General features: G+C 39.5%; 2 protein-coding genes across 2 annotated transcripts in view; one reads left to right on the top strand and one right to left on the bottom strand.

The window, feature by feature from the left end:
- Nucleotides 1–17630, bottom strand: part of LOC134755229 (dual specificity mitogen-activated protein kinase kinase 7-like) — a 53667-nt gene extending 36037 nt beyond the window's left edge. The window contains exons 1-10 of the mRNA XM_063691752.1: nucleotides 17341–17630; nucleotides 15724–15806; nucleotides 14993–15136; nucleotides 13857–13947; nucleotides 12874–13010; nucleotides 12023–12202; nucleotides 8937–9083; nucleotides 5675–5751; nucleotides 4957–5095; nucleotides 1752–1879 (exon numbers count right to left, since the gene is read on the bottom strand). Of these exons, the coding sequence (XP_063547822.1) occupies nucleotides 1752–1879; nucleotides 4957–5095; nucleotides 5675–5751; nucleotides 8937–9083; nucleotides 12023–12202; nucleotides 12874–13010; nucleotides 13857–13947; nucleotides 14993–15136; nucleotides 15724–15806; nucleotides 17341–17488 (1274 nt within the window). The 5' untranslated portion in view covers nucleotides 17489–17630. The remainder of the gene's footprint in view (nucleotides 1–1751; nucleotides 1880–4956; nucleotides 5096–5674; nucleotides 5752–8936; nucleotides 9084–12022; nucleotides 12203–12873; nucleotides 13011–13856; nucleotides 13948–14992; nucleotides 15137–15723; nucleotides 15807–17340) is intronic.
- A 4490-nt stretch (nucleotides 17631–22120) lies between these two features.
- LOC134755223 (receptor-mediated endocytosis protein 6 homolog) overlaps nucleotides 22121–23453 on the top strand; it is a 61372-nt gene continuing 60039 nt past the window's right edge. The window contains exon 1 of the mRNA XM_063691747.1: nucleotides 22121–22420. Within this exon, the coding sequence (XP_063547817.1) occupies nucleotides 22127–22420 (294 nt within the window). The 5' untranslated portion in view covers nucleotides 22121–22126. The remainder of the gene's footprint in view (nucleotides 22421–23453) is intronic.

The following is a 23453-nucleotide window of genomic DNA, read 5'->3' as shown; positions in this document are numbered from 1 at the left end:
AGGGCCATATGTACTGTAAAACGTTGTACGATACACGTGCGAATAGGTAATTCAATACATATCATACGATGAAGACTGCACTACACTAGTAGCAAAGAAAATATATAGGATAGAGGGACCATCTATATCAAATAAAAAAAACCGGCCAAGTGCGAGTCGGACTCGCGCACGAAGGGTTCCGTACCATTACGGAAAAAAACAGCAAAAAAATCACGTTTGTTGTATGGGAGCCCCATCTAAATATTTATATTATTCTGTTTTTATTCAACAGAAATACATCATCTGTGAAAATTTCAACTGTCTAGCTATCACGGTTCATGAGATACAGCCTGGTGACAGACAGACAGACAGACGGACAGAGGAGTCTTAGTAATAGGGTACCGTTTTTACCCTTTGGGTACGGAACCCTAAAAAAGACCGATATGCGATATGTATCGCACTAAAATGAATGAGGAGTGTCTTTTCAAAAGGGTTTATTTCTCTATGAAAAACCATACAAAAATAAACCTTGTGAAAAGACACACGAGGCTTATTTTTGTATGGTTTATCATAGACTAATAAACCCTTTTGAAATGACACTCCTCAAACACCTAGATTGAAGACCTAGTGGCTGAACCTAACATTATGGGAGAGACTAAAGCTCACAGACTCCGTCGGTTGGGCCATCTTGAGAGAATGGATGAAGATCGGAACGTGAAAAGAGCATACCTGGGCCGCCCAGGAAGACGTCCTATCGGACGCCCCAGGTATCGCTAGTGCGACATGGTGGAAGCGGATCTGCGCGAACTTCCGAGTCACCAATAGATAGGGACGTTGACATGAATCGCGAAAATATAAAATGTATATTTAATGTATATTTTTACCATAGCAGGGAATATTAGAATGCTGAAAATCATATTTTGTAAATGTAAATATGCGTAATAAATTAATTAAAAATAATTTAAAATAATGCCCAGCATCACGTGACTGCAAACGCAAATCGGAGCGCGTGACGTCACGTTGTAAGAAACACGCACAGACAAGTTGTCAAACCTGGTGGTGATGACCACCAGGTCAGTGCCAGAGGTGGCACTGACAGCAGTTTGTTTATCACACCGTCACGTCATCAAGATCACGTGACAGCTTGGAGCTAGGAGGATATAAACAAACGGAGTAGCCATTAACAGGCGTTCCCCTCTGTCGAAAATAGTCGGCCAATGGTCATACACAATGTATGGACTGACGTTTATCTGACATGGCTATTTTGACGTTACGTATACATTTGACGTTCGCCTCCCCCGCAAAAGTTGGCAGTTTTTGTACAGCAAATTACAGATAAGGCGTCTCCGTTGGTTATATTCTCCTAGGCTTGGGGAATTTTTGCGCGAAATTTAAATACTATCCTAATTAAAGTTAATTTTTTATTAAAAATCAATGAATAAAAATAAAAAATATATTTTTTTTGCAATAATTACGTGTGTATTTATAAAATGAAAACAGATCTAAAAAACTGTCAACATCCCTATTGGCGAGAGCCCGCACAGGACCGAGAAAAGTGGCGCTGTCTTGTGTCGGAGGCAAAGTCTCATTTTGGGTCGCTGAGCCAACGGAGTAAGGGTCGGTTGCACCGAAATGTTTGTCATCGTTAAAGAGTTCGCAAAATTTTATTGTATGAAAAGATTCATAGTAAACCGCCGCGGCGCGCCGGGTGACGTTGATCAGTCTGTCAAGTGCGGATGGTGCAACCGGGAGTAAGTAAGTAAAATAAATACCTAGCGGGCGTGGGCGTGAGCTCTACGTTCCACTGGCTGGTGACCATGTTCCTGACGGGTTGGGGCGTCACGGGCGCTTCGAACTCCCGCGCACTTGTCACTGTGTGCGTCGCTGTTGTTGTCACCGTCTGTAAACATAACATGGGATTAAAAACCGGCCAAGTGAGAGTCGGACTCGCGCACGAAGGGTCCCGTACCATTACGCAAAAAACGGCAAAAAAATCACGTTTGTTGTTTGGAAGCCCTACTTAAATATTTATTTTATTCTGTTTTTAGTATTTGTTGTTATAGCGGCAACAGAAATAAATCATCTGTGAAAATTTCAACTGTCTAGATTTCACGGTTCATGAGATACAGCCTGGTGACAGATAGACGGACAGACAGACAGACAACGAATACTCTTCTCATCTTCGTCGCGTAATCCCGGCATTTTGTCACGGCTCATGGGAGCCTGGGGTCCGCTTGACAACTAATCCCAAGAATTGACGTAAGCACTAGTTTTTACAAAAGCAACTGCCATCTGACCTTCAAACCCGGAGTAGAAACTAGGCCTTATTGGGATTAGTCCGGTTTCCTCACGATGTTTTCCTTCACCGAAAAGGAACTGGTAAATATCAAATGATATTTCGTACATAAGTACCGAAAAACTCATTGTTACGAGTCGGGGTTTGAACCAGCGACCTCCAGATTGAAAGTCGCACGCTCTTACCAGCGCTTAATTAATTACTTAATAGACAACTAATACTCATCGAGACAATTCTAAAAACGCCAAACACAATTAGGTTGCGTTGTATTATCACAGAGTTCCTATGGCCACCTTCTGTCTCCATCATCAGATCAGCTCGATAGTACCATAATATTGCATTGTCACCCGACTTACATACGTATGCAAATTTTCAGCTTCACTGGAAGTCGGGAAGTGGGTCAAATTTAACTTGGAAGTTTTGACCCGTACATACATAGGTGCATTGCAAGTTATAACAAGTTAAGAAAAAAGTTTCATTTTGGAAACGGATAATTTCGATCCCCATACAAGAATGCGAGTTTCTGAAAATTATCAACGACGAAATTTCGCAATAGGGATTATTACTGCAATGTTCTGCCGCCAGAGTGCAGCACTACTGCACATCCTAAACCATAGAGTAAGTAATACTATGCTTTTAACAGTTTTTTGACAAGTATTCACTATGTACATTGATACATCAAGGCTGTTTGTTTACAGGTGGCCTATCGCGAAACCCGAAAATCGAAATTTCGTCATCTGCCTCTCTATCGATCGAATATACAAGTGATAGTTAGGCAGAAACCGAACTTTAGATTTTCATGTTTCGCGGTAGGCCCTGTGATTGTGCTATAGTCTGTATCTTTAGGTAGTTAAATAAATGTAAATATATATATATATATATATATATACAATATATATATACAATATATATATATATATATATATATATATATATATATATATATATATATATATATACAATCAAAGATATAACTCCGTAATAGATGGATACAGTCTAAGGAAAAAACGTGCCTCGAAAATTTGATTCTCGATCAGATGGCGCCACTAGTTTTGGCCTACTCTCGTATAGAGGGCGCTGACGATTTCGTTTGTTATTTATAATTTTAACGCATATCAGTGAAAGAACATGGGTCAAAATCATATAAAAATAATCATTTATCTATATTTAAATACATTTTAACGTATTTTTATAAATCTTCATTTTCAGTTTTAAAGTATGTCGATAGATGGCAGTGAATTTACAGTGGTTACAAAATTTACTATGACAGTACCGCTCTATCTTATTATATCCTCTTTGATACAATAGAAAACTGCCTGGATTAGTTCCTTATCGTTCTGGCTTTAACCTATTTCATTTAATCGTGTAATGTTTTCATCTACCCTCAAATGGCTAAATATTCGTACTCGTTTTAGATTCTTTACTAGGGCAAAGTAATAGCGTAATATTATAAAACTAAATTACTATTGATTAATCAAATAAATATATTTCTATTAACAAAATGGCACAATTATAGCAGCTTCGTCGTTACGTTGAGTAAGTAATATATCGTAGTGAAACTTCTGTTCTTGGCATTTAGAGTTAAATTAATTGACTTGAAGAATTTTCTTGCCCAAATCATAGAGTAACTTATACTAGAGCGGTACTGTCATAGTAAATTTTGTAACCCCAGTAAATTCACTGCCATCTGTCGACACACTTTAAAACTAAAATTGTAGATTTGTAAAAATACGATAAAATGTATTTAAATATAGATAAATGATTTTTTTTATTTGCATTAATTATTTTTATGATTTTGACCCATGTTCTTTCACTGATATGCGTTAAAATTGTTAAATAACAAACGAAACCGTCAACGCCATCTATACGACTGTAGGCCAAAACTAGTAGCGCCCTTTGAACGAGAATCAAATTTTCTTGATTTTCGAGGCACGTTTTTTCCTTAGACTGTATCCATCTATTACGGAGTTATATCTATTTTTGCCCAAATAAATTTGTGGTTTGTTTACATTCTCTTAAATACCTAAAGATACAGACTATAGTGACGCCCTCTACGCAGAGTTTTGCGTAATATTCCCTACTAGCTTTTGCCCGCGACTTCGTCTGCGTGGACTTAGTAACAGCAGCTAAATTAAGTATAGCGCCTTGAAAAATTCTTATAGCAATTCAATTTGAGTATATTATGCACACAAATTAGCAGGCACTTCATTAAATATCTCAATTCCACCCCGCTTTTTACTTTCTTAAGGGATGATTTTCGGGATTAAAACTATCCTATGTCCTTCTCAGGGACTCAATCTCTATGCCAAATTTCATCTAAATCGATTTAGCGGTTTAAGCGTGAAGAGGGAACACACAGACAGACAGACAGACTTTCGCATTTATAATATTAGTATGGATTTTGAGACTTATTCACCCACATTAATTTTTCACTGGCTTGTGGAGAAATGTTTTTACAGCATCTCCGATTTTTTAACAGAATAATATAAAACACTATGTTAACCAATTTTGTAATGTGTAGCACAAGTTAATATATTTACATAAATGATCTCATTTAGAATTAAGTCTCCATATTGTACGCCTCTCTGAGGCAGGACATGAAGACCGTTGTACATTAGAATAACATCTCTGTAACTCATGACAGTCATGACCAACAATAAATATTTTGATTGAACACTCACCTTAGCCGGAGTGGGGTGTACCCCCGTGATGTCGGCGTACCAGTCCGCCACGGACACGTTGCCTCTCGCCGCCTTCACTACGAACGGGTGTTCCAATAGTTTTGCGTACTTCGGTCGCTGTCTATAGTTCTTCGTTAGACTGTGCAAAAGAAACAGTCCATAAACAAACAGTAAATCGACGGCATACTATAGTTTGTCAAACCAAATTGTCAGAAAATAAGAACAAAAAAAACCGGCAAAGTCGAGCCGTAGTCGGACTCGCGCACCGAGGGTTCCGTACTTTTTAGTATTTGTTGTTATAGCGGCAACGGAAATACATCATCTGAAAATTTCAACTGTCTAGCTATCACGGTTCACCTGATGACAGACAGACAGATGGACTGACGGATATAGTCTTAGTAATAGGGTCCCGTTTTTACCCTTTGGGTACGAAACCCTAAAAAGAATTACTTTATTGTCACTACATAGTATAAAACAATCGCTTTCCGCTGCCTGTCCCTATGTATGCTTAGATCTTTAAAACTACGCAACGTATTTTGATGCGGTTTTTAGGGTTCCGTACCAAAAAGGTACAAAAGGAACCCTTATTTTTAATAGATAGTGATTCAAGAGGAAGGCTTATATGTATAATTTGTAAAGCTTTTGTGTAAATTTGTTGAACTATCTGCGCGAGGACGGGGCGGGTAGCTAGTAATTAATAAATGAGATCAAAACATACCATTGTGATACGAAAGACTTGAATTCCGGTGAAAAGTTGCTATCCTCCGGTAGTTGCGGCGGGTCGTCCGATATCACCTGGTTATGAACAATGAAAATGTTACGGTTAAAAAATACCAAATTCAATATATGAAGGGTACACGGAAGGAACATGTCTAGTCACTTTAGTAACATTTTGAGTAATAAATAAGTAATAATCATTTAAAATTTGGCACCATGTCAAAATGTATAGTAATTCCGTGACCAGGTCTTTTTTAACTAAAAAAAAAGTTGTGTTACATATATTATACAGTGGTAGCAAAAGATATAACTAATGGTTCAATAAGAGCTGTACATTTAGAGATGAAAATATCATTTTCCGAAAAAAGTGACTAGACATGTTCTTGCAGTGTACCCTTCATATACAGAATTATCAAGGGCACACCTTGGCGCTTGGCTTTGAAACATAATAATCGTAATGGCTAAAATTAGTACGAGAATAGGTAAAACCGTAAAATTACACACGGCTATACCTGAAAAATGTATAAAACTCAGATAAAACTAGGTATTACATGCACGTGATGTAAATTCAGGGTGATTTTGTTATGTCTGGCCATACTTTTTAAAAACCGGCCAAGTGCGAGTCGGACTCGCGCACTAAGAGTCCCGTACCGTTACGCAAAAAACGGCAAAAAAATCACGTTTGCTGTATGGGAGCCACACTTAAATATTTAGTTTATTCTGTTTTTAGTATTTGTTGTTATAGCGGCAGCAGAAATACATCATTTGTGAAAATTTCAACTGTCTAGCTATCACGGTACATGAGATACAGCCTGGTGACAGACAGACAGACATACAGACACACAGACAGACAGCGAAGTCTTAGTAATAGGGTCCCGTTTTTACCCTTTCCCCCTAAAAATGAGCCAATCCCGAAATCGCGACAAAAAAATCTGGTGTTCCATAAAAAAACACTGACATGATCGGCCGAAACTTATGAGGCAACTATATTAATTAGTGAGGGTAAGTCACAAAAAAGCACGTTGTTGTAAAGTTATCTTTTCCTTTGTTATATCCATATACATCCAATCAATGTCTGTTTATTTTCACGATTAATTGTACATAATCTATATAAATATATTTATTCTTTCTGTAGTTAACTATATTTTTGTATTTTATCGATATTTGAAGTAATAAAGAAACAAAAATTGTCAACCGTTTCTCTTTAATCCATGGTCATCTCCTTCAAAATGTATTATAATTATTATGAAAAACAATAAATTCATATAATAATGTTAGTTCTTTAATATTTCACTTATATTTTGGCAATAACTGGCCGTTTTCAAAAAAAAAGAAAATTAATGACGTCGGTAGGATTTCAATTTAAAACCAACATGCATCAATTCACTAACAGATTATTTTTAAAATAAACAGTACTCGATATAATGTCTAAATATTAAAATTATTTCTATTTTCGCAAATATTTTTAGTATAGCTAATCGTTTTTTTAAATTTAATTTGAATTCAATAACGTTCGAGCTAGTGGCGTGGTACGTACGAAAAGTTTATTTTTTCGCAACGTTTCCCTACTTCTGATATTTCAAAGGTAAAATATAGTTTTAAACAACAATTAACGAATTTATTATACAAAATATTCAACTATTCAAAGCAAATACTAATATATTCAAAGTATCACTAACCTTACGCGAAGACATCTCGTTCCGAAGTGTCAACTGTCAACCGGCACCCAGAATATATAACAACTCTGTCACCGACCGGATGTAACGTATTCATTCGTTCACTATGTTTTTTTTTAATTTATTTCATGACCATGGATACAAGTCCTTCAGTCGCACTATGAATTTAGCTAGCAAAGTGTTGCCAGTGCAATATTAATAGTCACGTTACAGGATGCTTGGGAGGAGCTCAACGACTAACCATTTATTCTAGAACATATTTCACTACATAGTATAAAACAAAGTCGCTTTCCGCTCAGTATGTATGTCTGTCCCTAGATCTTTAAAACTAAGCAACGGATTTTGATGCGGTTTTTTTTAATAGATAGAGTAATTCAAGAGGAAGGTTTATATGTATAATTTGTAAAGGTTTTGTGTGAATTAGTTGAAATACCCGTGCGAAGCCGGGACGGGTCGCTAGAAGAAAATAACATCTTCTTCTCGTGTCGATGATTTCGTGTTTCATATTAAGAGCCCGGTATCGATTTTAGTCGCAAAAATGTAAAATTGATAGATTTTGCCGGTAAAATTGTACACCTTTTTTGTTACGTAATAGAAACAACAAGTACTGGTTTCTTCTTGCCGTTTAATAGTTTTTTTTTTAAACACTAAATAAGTAATGTTTTTTTTCCTGATGGACGTTTAGGTAAACGCGCGTAAAGCACTAATTTTGTCGGTCTTATTTGTTAATTTCGTAAAGTTTGGACTGCTAAAAATGGTAATTTTGTATTCTGTACTCTACTTTTAATAGACTACATTTTTATTATTTTGACCTTGAAGTAGAGTAAATGAAAGTTAGACGAAATCAATGTTCTCCAGAAATTACTTCAAAACAAGTGACAATTCTCTGAAAATCTACATAATTTCAACGTAATTTTGATACTTAAACAATCTAAAACGTTCGCTGAAACTGTTCTTATACATCATTTTGTATAATTTACCAGCATAATTTTTTGATGAATGTTTAGAAACTGCCCCTTTCTCTTCTCGGCCAATGATAAATGCATTTTAATTAAAGACGTCAATACGAAAAGAGAATATATCACTGGCCCACCCCATATTTACCGGTGACCCACGCTCTCGACCTCATTATAAAAAGGCAAGATGAGAAGACGTGCTAATCGGCGGTGCTAATAGAAACCAATACTTGTTAGATGTTACGTAACAAAAGGTGTACAATTTCAACGACTAAATCTATCAATTTAACATTTTTCACTAGACTTATATTGACCGGGATATAGACCGTGATTACCTTTTGTATTGTTTACGAGCTCTCGATATTTCGACGCAGTTAAATGCATCTTGTTCACGGGTGACTGAAGATAGCGGGTGGGTGTCAAAATTACATTTTTGCTCTTAAAATCGTTACCGGGCTCTTAAGCGGGACTAGAAGGTAGCGTCGCTTAACGCCCAGTCTGTCGCGTCCCGTAGATCTTGCTCGGAGCATGTGTGCGGGTTCGCTGTGCAGGAAAGCATGTGCATCGTTTGGGGAGCCGTGGCACAGGCACATAGCTCTAACTTAATTCAGCCTTTTTAGAGATGTCCTACCTTGGTGAGCACTTCGAAATCGTTCTGACAGTTCCTGTAGGGGAACACGCCGGTGGCTAGTTCGACCAGCGATATGCCGAGCGACCAGACGTCAGCGCGTATGTCGTAGTCGGGCCTTTGAGGGTCCGGCGGATCGATTCGTTCAGGCTGCAAATAGTATAGATAATTACTAACGGTAAACGGGAATATTACTGTTGAAATTTAAAAACAGCGCTATTTAACTCTATCAACGTCGCGGTGCGCAGCCATAGACATAGTATATACAAGTAGTTATAGACGCGCCAACGAGCGACCGATAAGAGAAAGAATATTTATATAAAATTTGGGCAGCATAGGATTTTTTCTCAATTACTCTTATAAATTTTCGTATTTCACCATCGCCTCCTACCTATGATGCCACCCGGTGGGTGATAAGGACAAAGCATGGCACTATTTTCTCTTTCCTCTTATAGGAATCGCAATAAGACTATCTTTCTCTATCAAAGAGTGTCAGGCCCTTGTGCGCAGCGTATCATCGTGAACGTGGTGGGAATGCACGCAGGTTGATATTAAGGTCGATAAACCCTAGCAATATAATAAGTTTTTGGCAAAAATTTCATTTTTGGTACAAGCTTTTATCGCTGACTGTACTTTTTTTCCACAGGCAACCAAAACTCATCGAGACAATTCTAAAAACCCCAAACACAATCAGATTGCGTTGTTTTATCACAGAGTTCCTATGACCACCTCCTGTCTTCATCATCAGATCAGCTCAATGGTACCATAATATTGCTTTGTCACCCGACTTACATACATATGCACATATTTAGCTTCATCGGAAACCGGGAAGATGGTTAAATTAGTTACCTTAGATTCCATTACATAGTTAGTCGATTCCATCATGAAGTTCCACTTCACATCTTCCGGCTCCATCATCAGATCAGTTCGACAGTACCATATTATTGTATTGTCATCAGAACTACATACAGCTGCCAATTTTCATGACGCTACAATCCTTGGAAGATGGTTAAATTAGTTACCTTAGATTCCATAACATAGTTACATACAGCTCGACCCAACAAAAGCGTATAAAAGGAACCTTGCTTATCAAACATAAATAAACAAACACATGCAGTCTCAGTTCTGTCGTCACACATTACCTCTCTTCCAACAATGACGTATTACTCTTTAATTTTCGCCCGCTGTTACTGAATTCTTAAAAGCTTTACGTTACGTTCGTCCAGTAGTATGTTGCTAGTTAATATCAACCTTACTACACCGTTATAGAGTCTACTAAACATACTGCCATATACGCCGCGCAGCCGGCGCTCCTAGTCTTAGCCTTGGAGTCGACCAGTCGCCCGCTGATACCGAAGTCGCAAAGCTTCACGTTCCCGCGTTCGTCCAGTAGTATGTTGCTAGTTAATATCAACCTTACTACACCGTTATAGAGTCTACTAAACATACTGCCATATACGCCGCGCAGCCGGCGCTCCTAGTCTTAGCCTTGGAGTCGACCAGTCGCCCGCTGATACCGAAGTCGCAAAGCTTCACGTTCCCGCGTTCGTCCAGTAGTATGTTGCTAGTTAATATCAACCTTACTACACCGTTATAGAGTCTACTAAACATACTGCCATATACGCCGCGCAGCCGGCGCTCCTAGTCTTAGCCTTGGAGTCGACCAGTCGCCCGCTGATACCGAAGTCGCAAAGCTTCACGTTCCCGCGTTCGTCCAGTAGTATGTTGCTAGTTAATATCAACCTTACTACACCGTTATAGAGTCTACTAAACATACTGCCATATACGCCGCGCAGCCGGCGCTCCTAGTCTTAGCCTTGGAGTCGACCAGTCGCCCGCTGATACCGAAGTCGCAAAGCTTCACGTTCCCGCGTTCGTCCAGTAGTATGTTGCTAGTTAATATCAACCTTACTACACCGTTATAGAGTCTACTAAACATACTGCCATATACGCCGCGCAGCCGGCGCTCCTAGTCTTAGCCTTGGAGTCGACCAGTCGCCCGCTGATACCGAAGTCGCAAAGCTTCACGTTCCCGCGTTCGTCCAGTAGTATGTTGCTAGTTAATATCAACCTTACTACACCGTTATAGAGTCTACTAAACATACTGCCATATACGCCGCGCAGCCGGCGCTCCTAGTCTTAGCCTTGGAGTCGACCAGTCGCCCGCTGATACCGAAGTCGCAAAGCTTCACGTTCCCGCGTTCGTCCAGTAGTATGTTGCTAGTTAATATCAACCTTACTACACCGTTATAGAGTCTACTAAACATACTGCCATATACGCCGCGCAGCCGGCGCTCCTAGTCTTAGCCTTGGAGTCGACCAGTCGCCCGCTGATACCGAAGTCGCAAAGCTTCACGTTCCCGCGTTCGTCCAGTAGTATGTTGCTAGTTAATATCAACCTTACTACACCGTTATAGAGTCTACTAAACATACTGCCATATACGCCGCGCAGCCGGCGCTCCTAGTCTTAGCCTTGGAGTCGACCAGTCGCCCGCTGATACCGAAGTCGCAAAGCTTCACGTTCCCGCGTTCGTCCAGTAGTATGTTGCTAGTTAATATCAACCTTACTACACCGTTATAGAGTCTACTAAACATACTGCCATATACGCCGCGCAGCCGGCGCTCCTAGTCTTAGCCTTGGAGTCGACCAGTCGCCCGCTGATACCGAAGTCGCAAAGCTTCACGTTCCCGCGTTCGTCCAGTAGTATGTTGCTAGTTAATATCAACCTTACTACACCGTTATAGAGTCTACTAAACATACTGCCATATACGCCGCGCAGCCGGCGCTCCTAGTCTTAGCCTTGGAGTCGACCAGTCGCCCGCTGATACCGAAGTCGCAAAGCTTCACGTTCCCGCGTTCGTCCAGTAGTATGTTGCTAGTTAATATCAACCTTACTACACCGTTATAGAGTCTACTAAACATACTGCCATATACGCCGCGCAGCCGGCGCTCCTAGTCTTAGCCTTGGAGTCGACCAGTCGCCCGCTGATACCGAAGTCGCAAAGCTTCACGTTCCCGCGTTCGTCCAGTAGTATGTTGCTAGTTAATATCAACCTTACTACACCGTTATAGAGTCTACTAAACATACTGCCATATACGCCGCGCAGCCGGCGCTCCTAGTCTTAGCCTTGGAGTCGACCAGTCGCCCGCTGATACCGAAGTCGCAAAGCTTCACGTTCCCGCGTTCGTCCAGTAGTATGTTGCTCGGTTTGACGTCCCGGTGGATGACGCCGTGGGTGTCTTTCAGGTACGATAGTGCGTTCACCGTCTGAAAGTAAATAAATAACTTTACATCAAGTCAGTTAGAGACGGATGAAATGAACGCAATCATCGAAACAAGTAAAAATTGTAGTAAAAAGGAGGTTCAATCATTCCTCTAAATTGTATCTATTTAGGCACTCGTAATTTTTTCCATACAATTATATACAAAATCGACTTTCAGAACTATACCGCTAAGTCGCAGTCGGGTAACAGTTTTTTGTGCAGTTTACTTTTTTAAATTTAACAGACATATCGAGCTTCAAAATGATGTGCAGAATATTCGTGTACATTGCCTATTTACCAAATGGCAAGCGTAAAAAAAATCCGTAAATCGTTTTCCAGTACATAATCGTTTTATTTTGTATGAACTAGTACATAAGGGTTTTTTAAATCGTTGCATAAAGTAAACTCGAAATTTTAAGGGATGTCTTTGGCAACAATTTGAGGCTCAATATATTTACCTAAATAAAAATTCAATCCAACATGTAAGAGAGTCATTTGCCTGCGATCGAACAGTATGATTTTGAAAAGAATTTTTGTATACAATTGTATGGTGAAAATTGCGGGTGCCTAAATACTTTTGAGCGGTAGTGTATACATAGACGCGTTTTCTTTAGCCTTACTTAAAGGACCTTGTTACAAGTAATACGGTCAATAACCTCAAAAACGACAACTTACCGCGACGGTGACCTTGCCGAGAATCGCCTCGGGGATGGGAGCGCCGAGGCGCTTGAGCAACTTGTCGAAGCAGGACGCCATCAGTTCCATGCAGATCCACACGTCGGCGTCGGTTACGAAGCAGCCGAGACAACGCACTGGGAACAACAGCACAGAATAAGTAATAGTAATAGTATTAGTAGTGACGACCGGTTTGGCCTAGTGGGTAGTGACCCTGCCTGTGAAGCCGATGGTCCTGGGTTCGAATCCCGGTAAGGGCATTTATTTGTGTGATGAGCACAGATATTTGTTCCTGAGTCATGGGTGTTTTCTATGTATTTAAGTATTTATATATTATATATATCGTTGCCTGAGTACCCATAACACAAGCCTCCTTAGGCTTACCGTGGGAATTAGTCAATCTGTGTAAGAATGTGCTATAATATTTATTTATTTATTTATTTATTATCATACAGAATGGCCACGCACCGCCCCGCCCCGATTCGAATTACCTCGCCCTGCGACACCAGATTGACGACCGTTTGCCGGCCGCTCAGTACTATTTTTAAGCAACTTACTTACACTATGACGCATGACGCGTGTACAGACGTGCCGAATACACATAGAAACGCAAGTGAGTTTTGATGTATAGCGTGACCGCCCTCTGACAACAGAAATACTTCATCTGTGAAAATTCCAGCTGTCTAGCTATCGCGGTTCATGAGATACAGCCTGGTGACAGACAGACGGCCAGACAGACAGACAAACGGACGGACGGACGGACAGCGGAGTCTTAGTAATACGGTCCCGTGTTTACCCTTTGGGTACGGAACCCTAAAAACATGTTTCATACATGAACAGCATCAGTTAACTGATATTCAGAATCCGCCTAAGCTAACTTTGCACCAACTTGAAAGTGACCCGTTATTAATATATTTAATATAACGATGAGATTGCTAAACTTTGTCATTGCAAACCACATATTAGCTTCCGATCCCACTTACCTATGTATAGGCAGTCGTGTGAGCCCAAAACGACATCAAGATCCATCAGAATGCGTTTCGTCTCCTCAGAGTTGCCCGATCTCCTCATTTGCTGTCAACAAACGAAGCTAATTAAAGTCGTCGTCAATAGAGCTTGCAAATAATGTAAACAATAGTTATTTGTTATACAAGGGTGCAAAGTTGTATATATATGTTTCAACACGCGAGAAGTAAAATACAACTTTGCACCCGTGTGTAACACAATACTTTTCGCCTCACTATAGCGAGGAAAGTGCTGCAACATCCACAAGCGTTAGATCATCTTCATCACTGGAATCAGTCATTTTTTTACGATATTGTAACAGAAAACTCTGGAAGTGATGTATTTTTACGTGAGTCGAGTCGGTGGGAAGTTTTCAACTCAACTTGTGCGTTCAGTTATATACAACATCATTATATAAAAACGAATATTTCTTATGGAATTTTAAGGTTTATGACTTAATCATTATATAAAGCTATATTTGATATTTTTTATTAAATTCCCAAACCATTTATTTAATCATAATTAATATCGAACGAACCATTATTATGAGCGTTTTACGTTTTGTTATCTGTCAAAAGCTACTTAAACACGCTCCATCCAAGGTCAAAATACTTTCCCCACTAGTGTATAAAATACATTTTTTCCCGCTCGTTTTAAATGATAAAAGACGGCCTTTCCGAGCAGGTGAGGGGAAAACCATTTTACCTTCATTACTTCGTAATTTTGCTCTTTAAAAGGACAACCATGACTTTATCAACAGTATATACTTATTTATGTATTTTTTTAGTTACATCAAAAGGTTAATTATTAATATTTCAGGGAAAATAGCCTTCGTAACGTTAACGGCGATGACAGCGCCCGAAGGCTTGTGCAGCATCATTATTGACTACATGCCCGCAGGTGCCGCTGCCGAGCTCGCCGAGGTGGATGAGGTGCAAGTTCGAGCGGTACTGTCTATCAGGTTACCTGACTACATACCTTAACGGCGATGACAGCGCCCGAGGGTTTGTGCAGCATCTTGACTACATGCCCGCAGGTGCCGCTGCCGAGCTCGCCGAGGTGGATGAGGTGCAAGTTCGAGCGGTACTGTCCGTCAGGTTACCTGACTACATACCTTAACGGCGATGACAGCGCCCGAGGGTTTGTGCAGCATCTTGACTACATGCCCGCAGGTGCCGCTGCCGAGCTCGCCGAGGTGGATGAGGTCGTCCACGTTCGAGCGGTACTGCACGTTGTTCACGGTCAGGTTGCCGCTTACCTGATCACATAACAATTTAGTCTACTACTGCAGCATAGCAATAGTATTTTGTTTCATCACCATATGAAGAATTCTAATACATCATTTGATCAACTATTTAAAAGACTGTCTCAAATTACCAATCATCCTGATAAATATAAATAAATCATTACGCTCGGACATCAATATTTGAAGAAAAAAAAACACAATTAGAGAAATTACTGTATGAGTGAATTGCAAAACAATTTTTATGTAAGTTTGAGCGTTTTTAAAAAAAAATACTGAAAACCTGATTGGATTATCTTGGGCTCATTCTACTTAGAATCGTCAGCATTACCCATCCTACCATTAAAAAAAGATGTCCCAAAATATCCGTTCCATTAAGTCACATTCTAGTGTGAAATCTCTTTTCACTTGTATGAGTGTGACATAGTGGAAACTGAAAATTCCATACAAATTCTTGGGACTTTTTTTGCATCAGGATTGAATATGCTAGTGATTTTGATTTATAAGAACCAGGTTTTCAAATTTTTTTTTGGAAAACGCTCAGTTAGGAACTGTAATTAGTCATAATTTAATGAAATGTAATCTGCCTACATGTAACATACCTTGTGGACCTCCCTCATCCTGTTCTCCGTCTCCGCCGCATGTGGCGACCGCGGCGGGAACGCCGGTATATCTTTGCCGAATACTGCAACAAACAGTGATTTTTTCTTACAAAACAAGCATTTTCCAGTCTCATCATCATCTTCACGTTCTTTGCACGGCTCATGGGAGCCTGGGGTACGCTAATCCTAAGAATTGACGGAGGCACTAGTTTTAACGCTAGCGACTGCCATCTGGCCTTCCAACCCAGAGGGGGAGCTAGGCCTTGTTTGGATTAGTCCGGTTTCCTCACGATGTTTTCCTTCACCGAAAAGAAATGATATTTCGTACATAAGTTCCGAAAAACTCATTGGTACGAGCCGGGGTTTGAACCCGCGACCTCCGGAATTGCAAGTCGCACGCTTTTACCGCTAGGCCAGCAGCGCTTCACAAGCATTTTCCAGTCTGAAGCCCCTATTTCCTAAGGACAGGGTTCGGCAAACCCCGTCTTTTTATAGATACAGTAAAATAATTTAATTTCCGTACCATTTCGTACCTTGTTATAGTGACAATTAATATGAAAGGCGCTAGGGACCTCATACTATTGTTTGTGACAAGGTACAGTCACTATCAGATATATCGGAGCTGCCCAGGTGGTCAAAATATCTCAACACACACTCTAACACCTTAACAATGCGTTATATGTTTAGTGAAAATTAATAATTTCAGAAAAATCATCAAATCATCATCAAAATTTGACTATTGCAAAACAATGAAATCAGTTTTCATGCAAATCTCAGATATTTCACAATAAAAACACCAAAGAAATTGAAATTATACAAGTTTCTGTCAAAAAACATTGTGACACACTTTAATAGCTGCATGTGCATGTCTATAAAGTACTTGTGGAGAACATTCTATGAGCCTAGTCTCGATGTGTGCGTTTTTACGTCAAGGTGTTCCGTTTGGTAGCAAGTTCAGTTTGCATTGTCATCCAAAATTCGACTGAGTCAGATATCAGGAAAGTGGTTCATAACTACTACTAAAACTCAACTTTATTAAATGCTCATTGGCTAAATAATTGATTTTTCATTTCTCATGCTCTGAAAGAAGGTCATTGTTGTTCTTAAAGGTGTGCAGAAAATGATACGTGTCTGCACTAGACTCTACAGCATTTTTTGTTAGAAGTACGATTTTTTTTTTAAGTTTTATGATAAACAATTGAAATTTGAGTTTAAATGGATTTTAATAACAAAACTTCCGTGAGATATTAATATATTTAAATGGATTTGTTATACAATTACCATTCTGATATTTGACTCCATTCCATAAATAAATATACTTTTGTCTGAATTGTTAATTGAAAGTCCCCTCAAGAAATAATATTGTATACTTAGTCATGTTTTAAAAAAAACACATGCATTTTAATTTCCTCGTATTCGATTTCCATTGTAGTTTTTATTTTTAACAAAACATCAGCGTCTTGTGGATACGTTAATCAAATTTAGAGCACACAAAATGATGTATTTACGTAAAAAAACACACGACCATGACTCCATCGACAATTGGATAAAGCCAATGGCTAAAATGGGTTTTCACGACTAGATATCCAAAATCGGTATATAATCGGTAGTACTTACAGGGCTTGTTAGGCCTCCGTCCGCTGCCAGGTCTACTAGATCCGAGAGCACCTTGACTATGAAAAGAACCTTCTTTTCGCATACGCAACTCGTTCTGGAAGCGCTCTTCTAAACCTTTCAGTTTACCATCTATTGTGTGGTTCGACATTATAAATAACACGTTTGCCCTACGATTAAACACATTTAAGAAATTAGTGAAATTACATTGATTGTTTGATACACAAATTCACAATCAAAAAAGAGCTGCAGTCCAAGGATATCCTTATTTCCTTCCATGAGACCACAGACTATAGACGCAGTGCCACAGATTGTGTACATTAATATAGTATGACATGACAGGTCAAATTAGGAATAAGCTCGCTCCACACTCGTGCGCGAATCGCGGCGCTGCTACGAACACGAGTGTGGAGGAAGCTTTGTCCTTTATAAAGTACAAAAATTTACTAGTTCTAAAAATAATTTAATTATCCCTTTTTAAATTTCTCCCATTTGCTTTCTTACTTAGCTACATACTACATTTTCAAAGTTTTTGGTTGCTTAAGCAGTGGTTTACTTAGGCAACCAAAAACTTTAAAAATGAAGTGAGATGGTATGAGAATAAAGAATAAACCTGAATCTTAGGCTTTATTATGCTAAAAGAAACGATAGGAATGGAATGAACTAAATGACAACGTCGAATTCATGACATTGTTCCCTCCTTAGTCCCTCAGAATAATAACTAAAGCAAAATAGCCGGGCTAAAATAAAAGCTCAAAAATAAGCTACGATGTGATTGTGGTTCATTCGATTGACAGCGTCAAACGCGAATATTTTTTTTTTTTAAATATATTAAATTTATCAGATTAGCACCTGGTGTAGCTAGATCTATTCTCCCATTTATGTAGGTATTCTTACTGAACCTAAAATTTTATAAATGGAGAATGATTCCCTCGGCGATCCTGGAGGGTCAACAGACCCTCCAGTTCTGACCCCGCCGTCTCCCGCTGCGTTTGTAACTGTCAGGAACGATATCTGCCGCGATATTTCAGCCCGCAGATTAAGGCCGGATATCGACCTTAAGACCAGATTCCGCATCCCCATTAGCGAATATAAGTCTAAAACAGATGGCAAGATTGCTGGAAGTAACAAGGAAGCGGGTATTGCCCTTAGCAACTCATTTTCTAGTTTACCACATACTGATACTGATTCTCAGGACTCTGAGTTGGCCCTCGGCCAAACACTGAAATGGCAAGACGCTACGTCTAGTAATATTTTGCCAGATAAATTCCCAAAGACAAAGTCTATTTCGTCGTATAGCCTCAAAATTAAAAATATGGCACAGGGACAGGAGGTAAGACTGCCGACTGATTCCCATGATGATTCCGACTATTACAAAAGTGATGATGAAGAACATTTGATGGAGATGGAGATGAGCAGGCAAACTATCAAAAGACATAGAGAAAAGGAAAATGGGAGTGAAGATGGAGAGCCAGAGTGGAATACAGTGGAAAGGAAAAGGAAAAAGGAGAGAAACATCACAATGGCTCAAGATGACAGCGACAAAGCTAACCTTCAGGTGTATATCTCGAATAAAGAAAAACTACCCAAACAATTTGCCATGGCTCGTTTTTTAAAAGAAAATAACATTAAAGGTATTTGTGCAATAAAATATTTAAACCCTTATAAAATTCGGCTGGAGTTTATTGACAAGGAAAATATGTACCAAATATTTCAATGTGAAAACATTATTAAACAAGGTTGGGTTTTACACAGACCAATGGAGATTGGACTGAGCTATGGCATCATCAGAAACGTAGACCTTGATCTTTGCGAGGAAGATATACTAAAGTTAGTGTCTTGCACTGAGAATGTCATTTCAGTCAAAAGATTAAACCGTCGAGATAAAGGCGATGGCCATTGGTGCCCGAGTGAGGTGGCACGGCTATCCTTCAAGTGCTCGAAGCTGCCACCTTTCGTTTACGTAGATGGCTTACGAATTAAAGTAGAGCCCTATGTTCACCCTGTGAACCAATGTTTCAAATGCTGGAAAATTGGTCATAGCGTTAGAAATTGTACATCAAAATTATTTATGTGCCCTAAATGCGGAGGCGATCATCCCAACTGCGTAACTGCAACTTTCGAGTGCGTCAACTGCCGTGGTAACCACATATCGATGGCGAAGATCTGCCCAGTATACCAGAAAGAGAGGAAGCTACGGGAGTTGATGTCCGAATTCAACTGTACATACAGAAAGGCATTGAACCTTTACGCAGCCCCTATACCAAGACCACTGGAGGAAGAAAATCCGTACATGAATAGTCACTCATTCCCTCCAGTCAAGCATAGTCCTCCACCAGGCTCTGATAAATCGCCATGTGTTTTATCGTACAGTAATGATCTTTCAGAAGGGAGAGTCAATCCTATTCTGAATCATCAAGTTCAGGATCCAGTACCTGGTACTTCCAAGCCTGGATCGTCAGAACAAAAAATAAAAATTCAAGCTAAAAACGAGAAAAGGAAGAAAACCGCTGTTGACCCTCCCAAGATAGAGTGGAATGCAGAAATTAACGCTCAAAGTAACAATGTCAATGGACCTCACGAGAACGAGAACGATCGGAAAACGACATTTAACGAGCTGTTAAGACGGGTAAAGGAGGTGATTTTCCTAAATAGTATAAGTATCCAAGATAAAATTCAAAGCGTTATTAAATTATGTGTGGAATGGCTGGTGATTCTGGCGGCAGGATTCTTTTCAGACTCAAGTATAATTAAAGGTTTTTTACAGTTTGTTAATTATGGCTAGTTATAGTAATTCCATTAGTTTAAATATTATCCAATGGAATGCCCAGAGTCTGTTAGGCAAGCTTAAATCGTTTCAAGAATTGTTAAGATTTCAAAAAGTTCATATTGCTGTGGTAAGTGAAACATGGTTATGGATCGTAACAAGTTTCGTTACAATTCAACATGTAGTTTTAAAATGAGAACGAAACTCCGTTTGTATGGGAAGGTGAAATTCGGCCGAATTTGCTGTCTCTCTATCACTCTTCCATATTAGTGCGACAGTGACAGCTGCGTTTCCTTCGCTACGGATCGGAAACGATAGGCATGCGGGCTACGCACCCTGGTTACAATAATAAACAAAATCGTTGAATATTAAAATGTGAAGGTAGTGGTAGAAAAACTATTCTATTGGAGCGTCAGTCATCATGAGGTAACTATCTATAAGTACCTTTAACAGAAGCATAGAAAACAGCTCTCTAAACGCGAATTATACTTACAGCCTACACAGTGCCGGCCCGAGTCTTTGATCAGGGTAGAGCGAAATGGGGTTTTGGCGCCCTTCTTTTTACCCTTTAGCTTTAGCTTTTTACCCTTTTTTTCTTATTTGCCATTTTGGCGCCCCCCTTGCCATCCGGCGCCTAGAGCGCCCGCTCCACTCGCTCTACCCTAGATCCGGCCCTGAGCCTACGGCATAACTTGGTGAAAATTATGCTTTCACCCATCGCGGAACAATGGCTCTGGACACTTAGGAGGCTTGCGTGGAGCCGAAGCCAACACGTAGAGTCCCTCTTGACACTTACATCGAGCGGTTGCTGGCAAAAGTGGTACCTTTTGATTGAGAACGCCACAAATATTTATTTTATTCTGTTTTTAATATTTGTTGTTATAGCGTCAACAGAAATACATCATCTGTAAAAAAAATCTACTGTCTAGCTATCACGGTTCATGAGATACAGCCTGGTGACAGACGGTCAGACAGACAGACACACGGACGGACAGCGGAGTCTTAGTAATAGGGTCCCGTTTATACCCTTTGGGTACGGAACCCTAAAAAGTAAAAACTCAACGGCGTCGTCGCGTCGTCGTATTAGGCTGTCAAGAAGAAGGCAGAGAACCGACATGCATGGAAATCGCTTCACCAACAAGAGTCTCTTAAATATATGATGAAGAGGCAGAAAAACTCCGCGAGCCCTTAAAAAGCTCTGCTTTTTGCTAGTTTAGCATAATTCTGGCATAATGAGGGCAATCGTTTTTTTACCCTAGCGCACCACGTACACTAGCGCTCCTAGCGGCGAATTCATACGCGTTAGCCCTCATTTAGACATAAGTCTAGCATTTTTTTAAATTCCGAGTTGGCAACACTGGTGAGACGCGATAAGACTTAGAACACACTCAGAATAATGACTAATAAGAGATACATCCTATCGTCTCTCACGTATAGCGTCGTCCCTCTTGTTAGTCACTAAATTAGGATAGTGTAATAAATAAGCTCTTTAATCATAACGCTTAAAGGCCCTCCACACTCATGCGCGAATCGCGGCGCGAAACCGCGAACGCAAGTGTGGAGCTAATCGCGAACTAGGCTCCACACTTGCGTCCGCGGCTTCGCGCCGTGATTCGCGCATGAGTGTGGAGGACCCTTTATAAGTTTCTTTGATATCATAATTTCTCGCACACTTTAAAGTCGCTCCAGACTTTGCGGCGCGAAGCCGCGAACGCAAGTGTAGAGGTGTAGAGTCGATTTCGCGGATTAGCGAACTAGACCGCGCCGCGATTCGCGCACGAGTGTGGAGCGACTTAACACTTTCGTTCTTCCAGTTGATGTAATCATTTCCTACGAAACTCACACCCCTAACGCCCCTAACATTTTGACGTATGCTTCCTTCAGAACGAAAGTGCCATTCAATTCATTCACTTAGCTTGCATTTATCGTATATCGCATTATTTGCTTTGCTTGTAAGCAGGCAAGACTAAATCAAACTATTTACGACATGTGTAATTGTAATATATTTTATTGTAAAGAAGTATGATGCAGTCGACGACAGATGATTGCTTAAATATCGCCGAGTTGGCCAACCAGCTGACTCGAGAGAAGATATTTATAAGTTCAGAAAGGCAGTTGCTGCAAAACCTTAACGAGGAAGTGGAGAAGAGTGCCTTAGAATTGCTACAGGCTGCCTGGATATGCTCTCAACAACGACAGAATCTCACGGACCTGATAAACTCTCGGTGCGAGGCTGACTCGGTCGCGGCCTGCCAGAGAGTCAGCTCACTCGAAGGTACAACCTTCGTAGACATATACAAAGTACTAAAATACAAGGTCAGTTTATTATCTTATATTGTTCATAAGCTTAGAACCTTAGAAATCAAATTTATTCAAAAAAATTATAATAAAACTTCCATGAGACACAGAAATATTAAATATAATACCGGGTCACACGTATTTTAAGTCGAAAAACGCTCGACATGTTTCACTCCGTACCGATGTCAAGCGTTTTTCGACTTAAAATACGCGAGTGACCCCTTATTAATATATTTATTCAAAATTGTTTTTTAATTGTGAAAGTATGAATTTTATTCTAAACAATTATCAAAACTGAACATCAAAGCAATAATTTTGTACTTTCAATTAAGTATTCCAAGTTAAAATGTGTTAAAAACTCAAAATTGTTGCACTGCCCTACATGTCCACCCACTTTTTAAGTAACATTGATATTTCATTTCATTTTATTTATTTCCCACAAGCTAACAGTATTTCACCAAAACGCTTACACGGTATACAACAAAAAAAACCTTAAAACTAAACAGTTGTGCATAACAGGCATATTAAGTTGAGGATAACATGTTATTATAAAAATGTCGGCAAAATTATCAGTATTGTTAAGTCACAGAACTCACAGATACCAATTATTACACAGAATAAATAAATGTCACTATCAATAATAAAACATAAATAAATAAAAAATAAGGCAATAAAAAATTATAACAATACCTATTATAACTTAATATGTACAATTCTCATGTATGCGAATTTATTGTAATTCTTATGAGAATAAAGATTTCTTTAAACTGAACAATATATTTCATAAACTGAAATAAATATCATATACGAAGGAAAAAATGACCAAAGCCTTCGGGAATTGTCAAATACTTGGAAATTTCGACCCATGCCACCGTGGCCGGATAGCCGAGCGGTTCAGGCACCTGTCCGGTAAACGGGGTACGCTGGTTTGATTCCAGCTCTGGACACTGGAGGCTTTGGTCATTTTTTCCTTCATATATGATATTTATTTCAGTTTATAGTTTAAATAGTAGTGTCTACTTGAAAAACCTCAAATTAAAATATTTTCATA

This window comes from Cydia strobilella, chromosome Z, assembly GCF_947568885.1.
Source record: "Cydia strobilella chromosome Z, ilCydStro3.1, whole genome shotgun sequence".
Classification (NCBI taxonomy): domain Eukaryota; kingdom Metazoa; phylum Arthropoda; class Insecta; order Lepidoptera; family Tortricidae; genus Cydia; species Cydia strobilella.
Note: the sequence above shows the minus strand (reverse complement) of the source record. Positions and strands in the feature narration are given on the sequence as shown.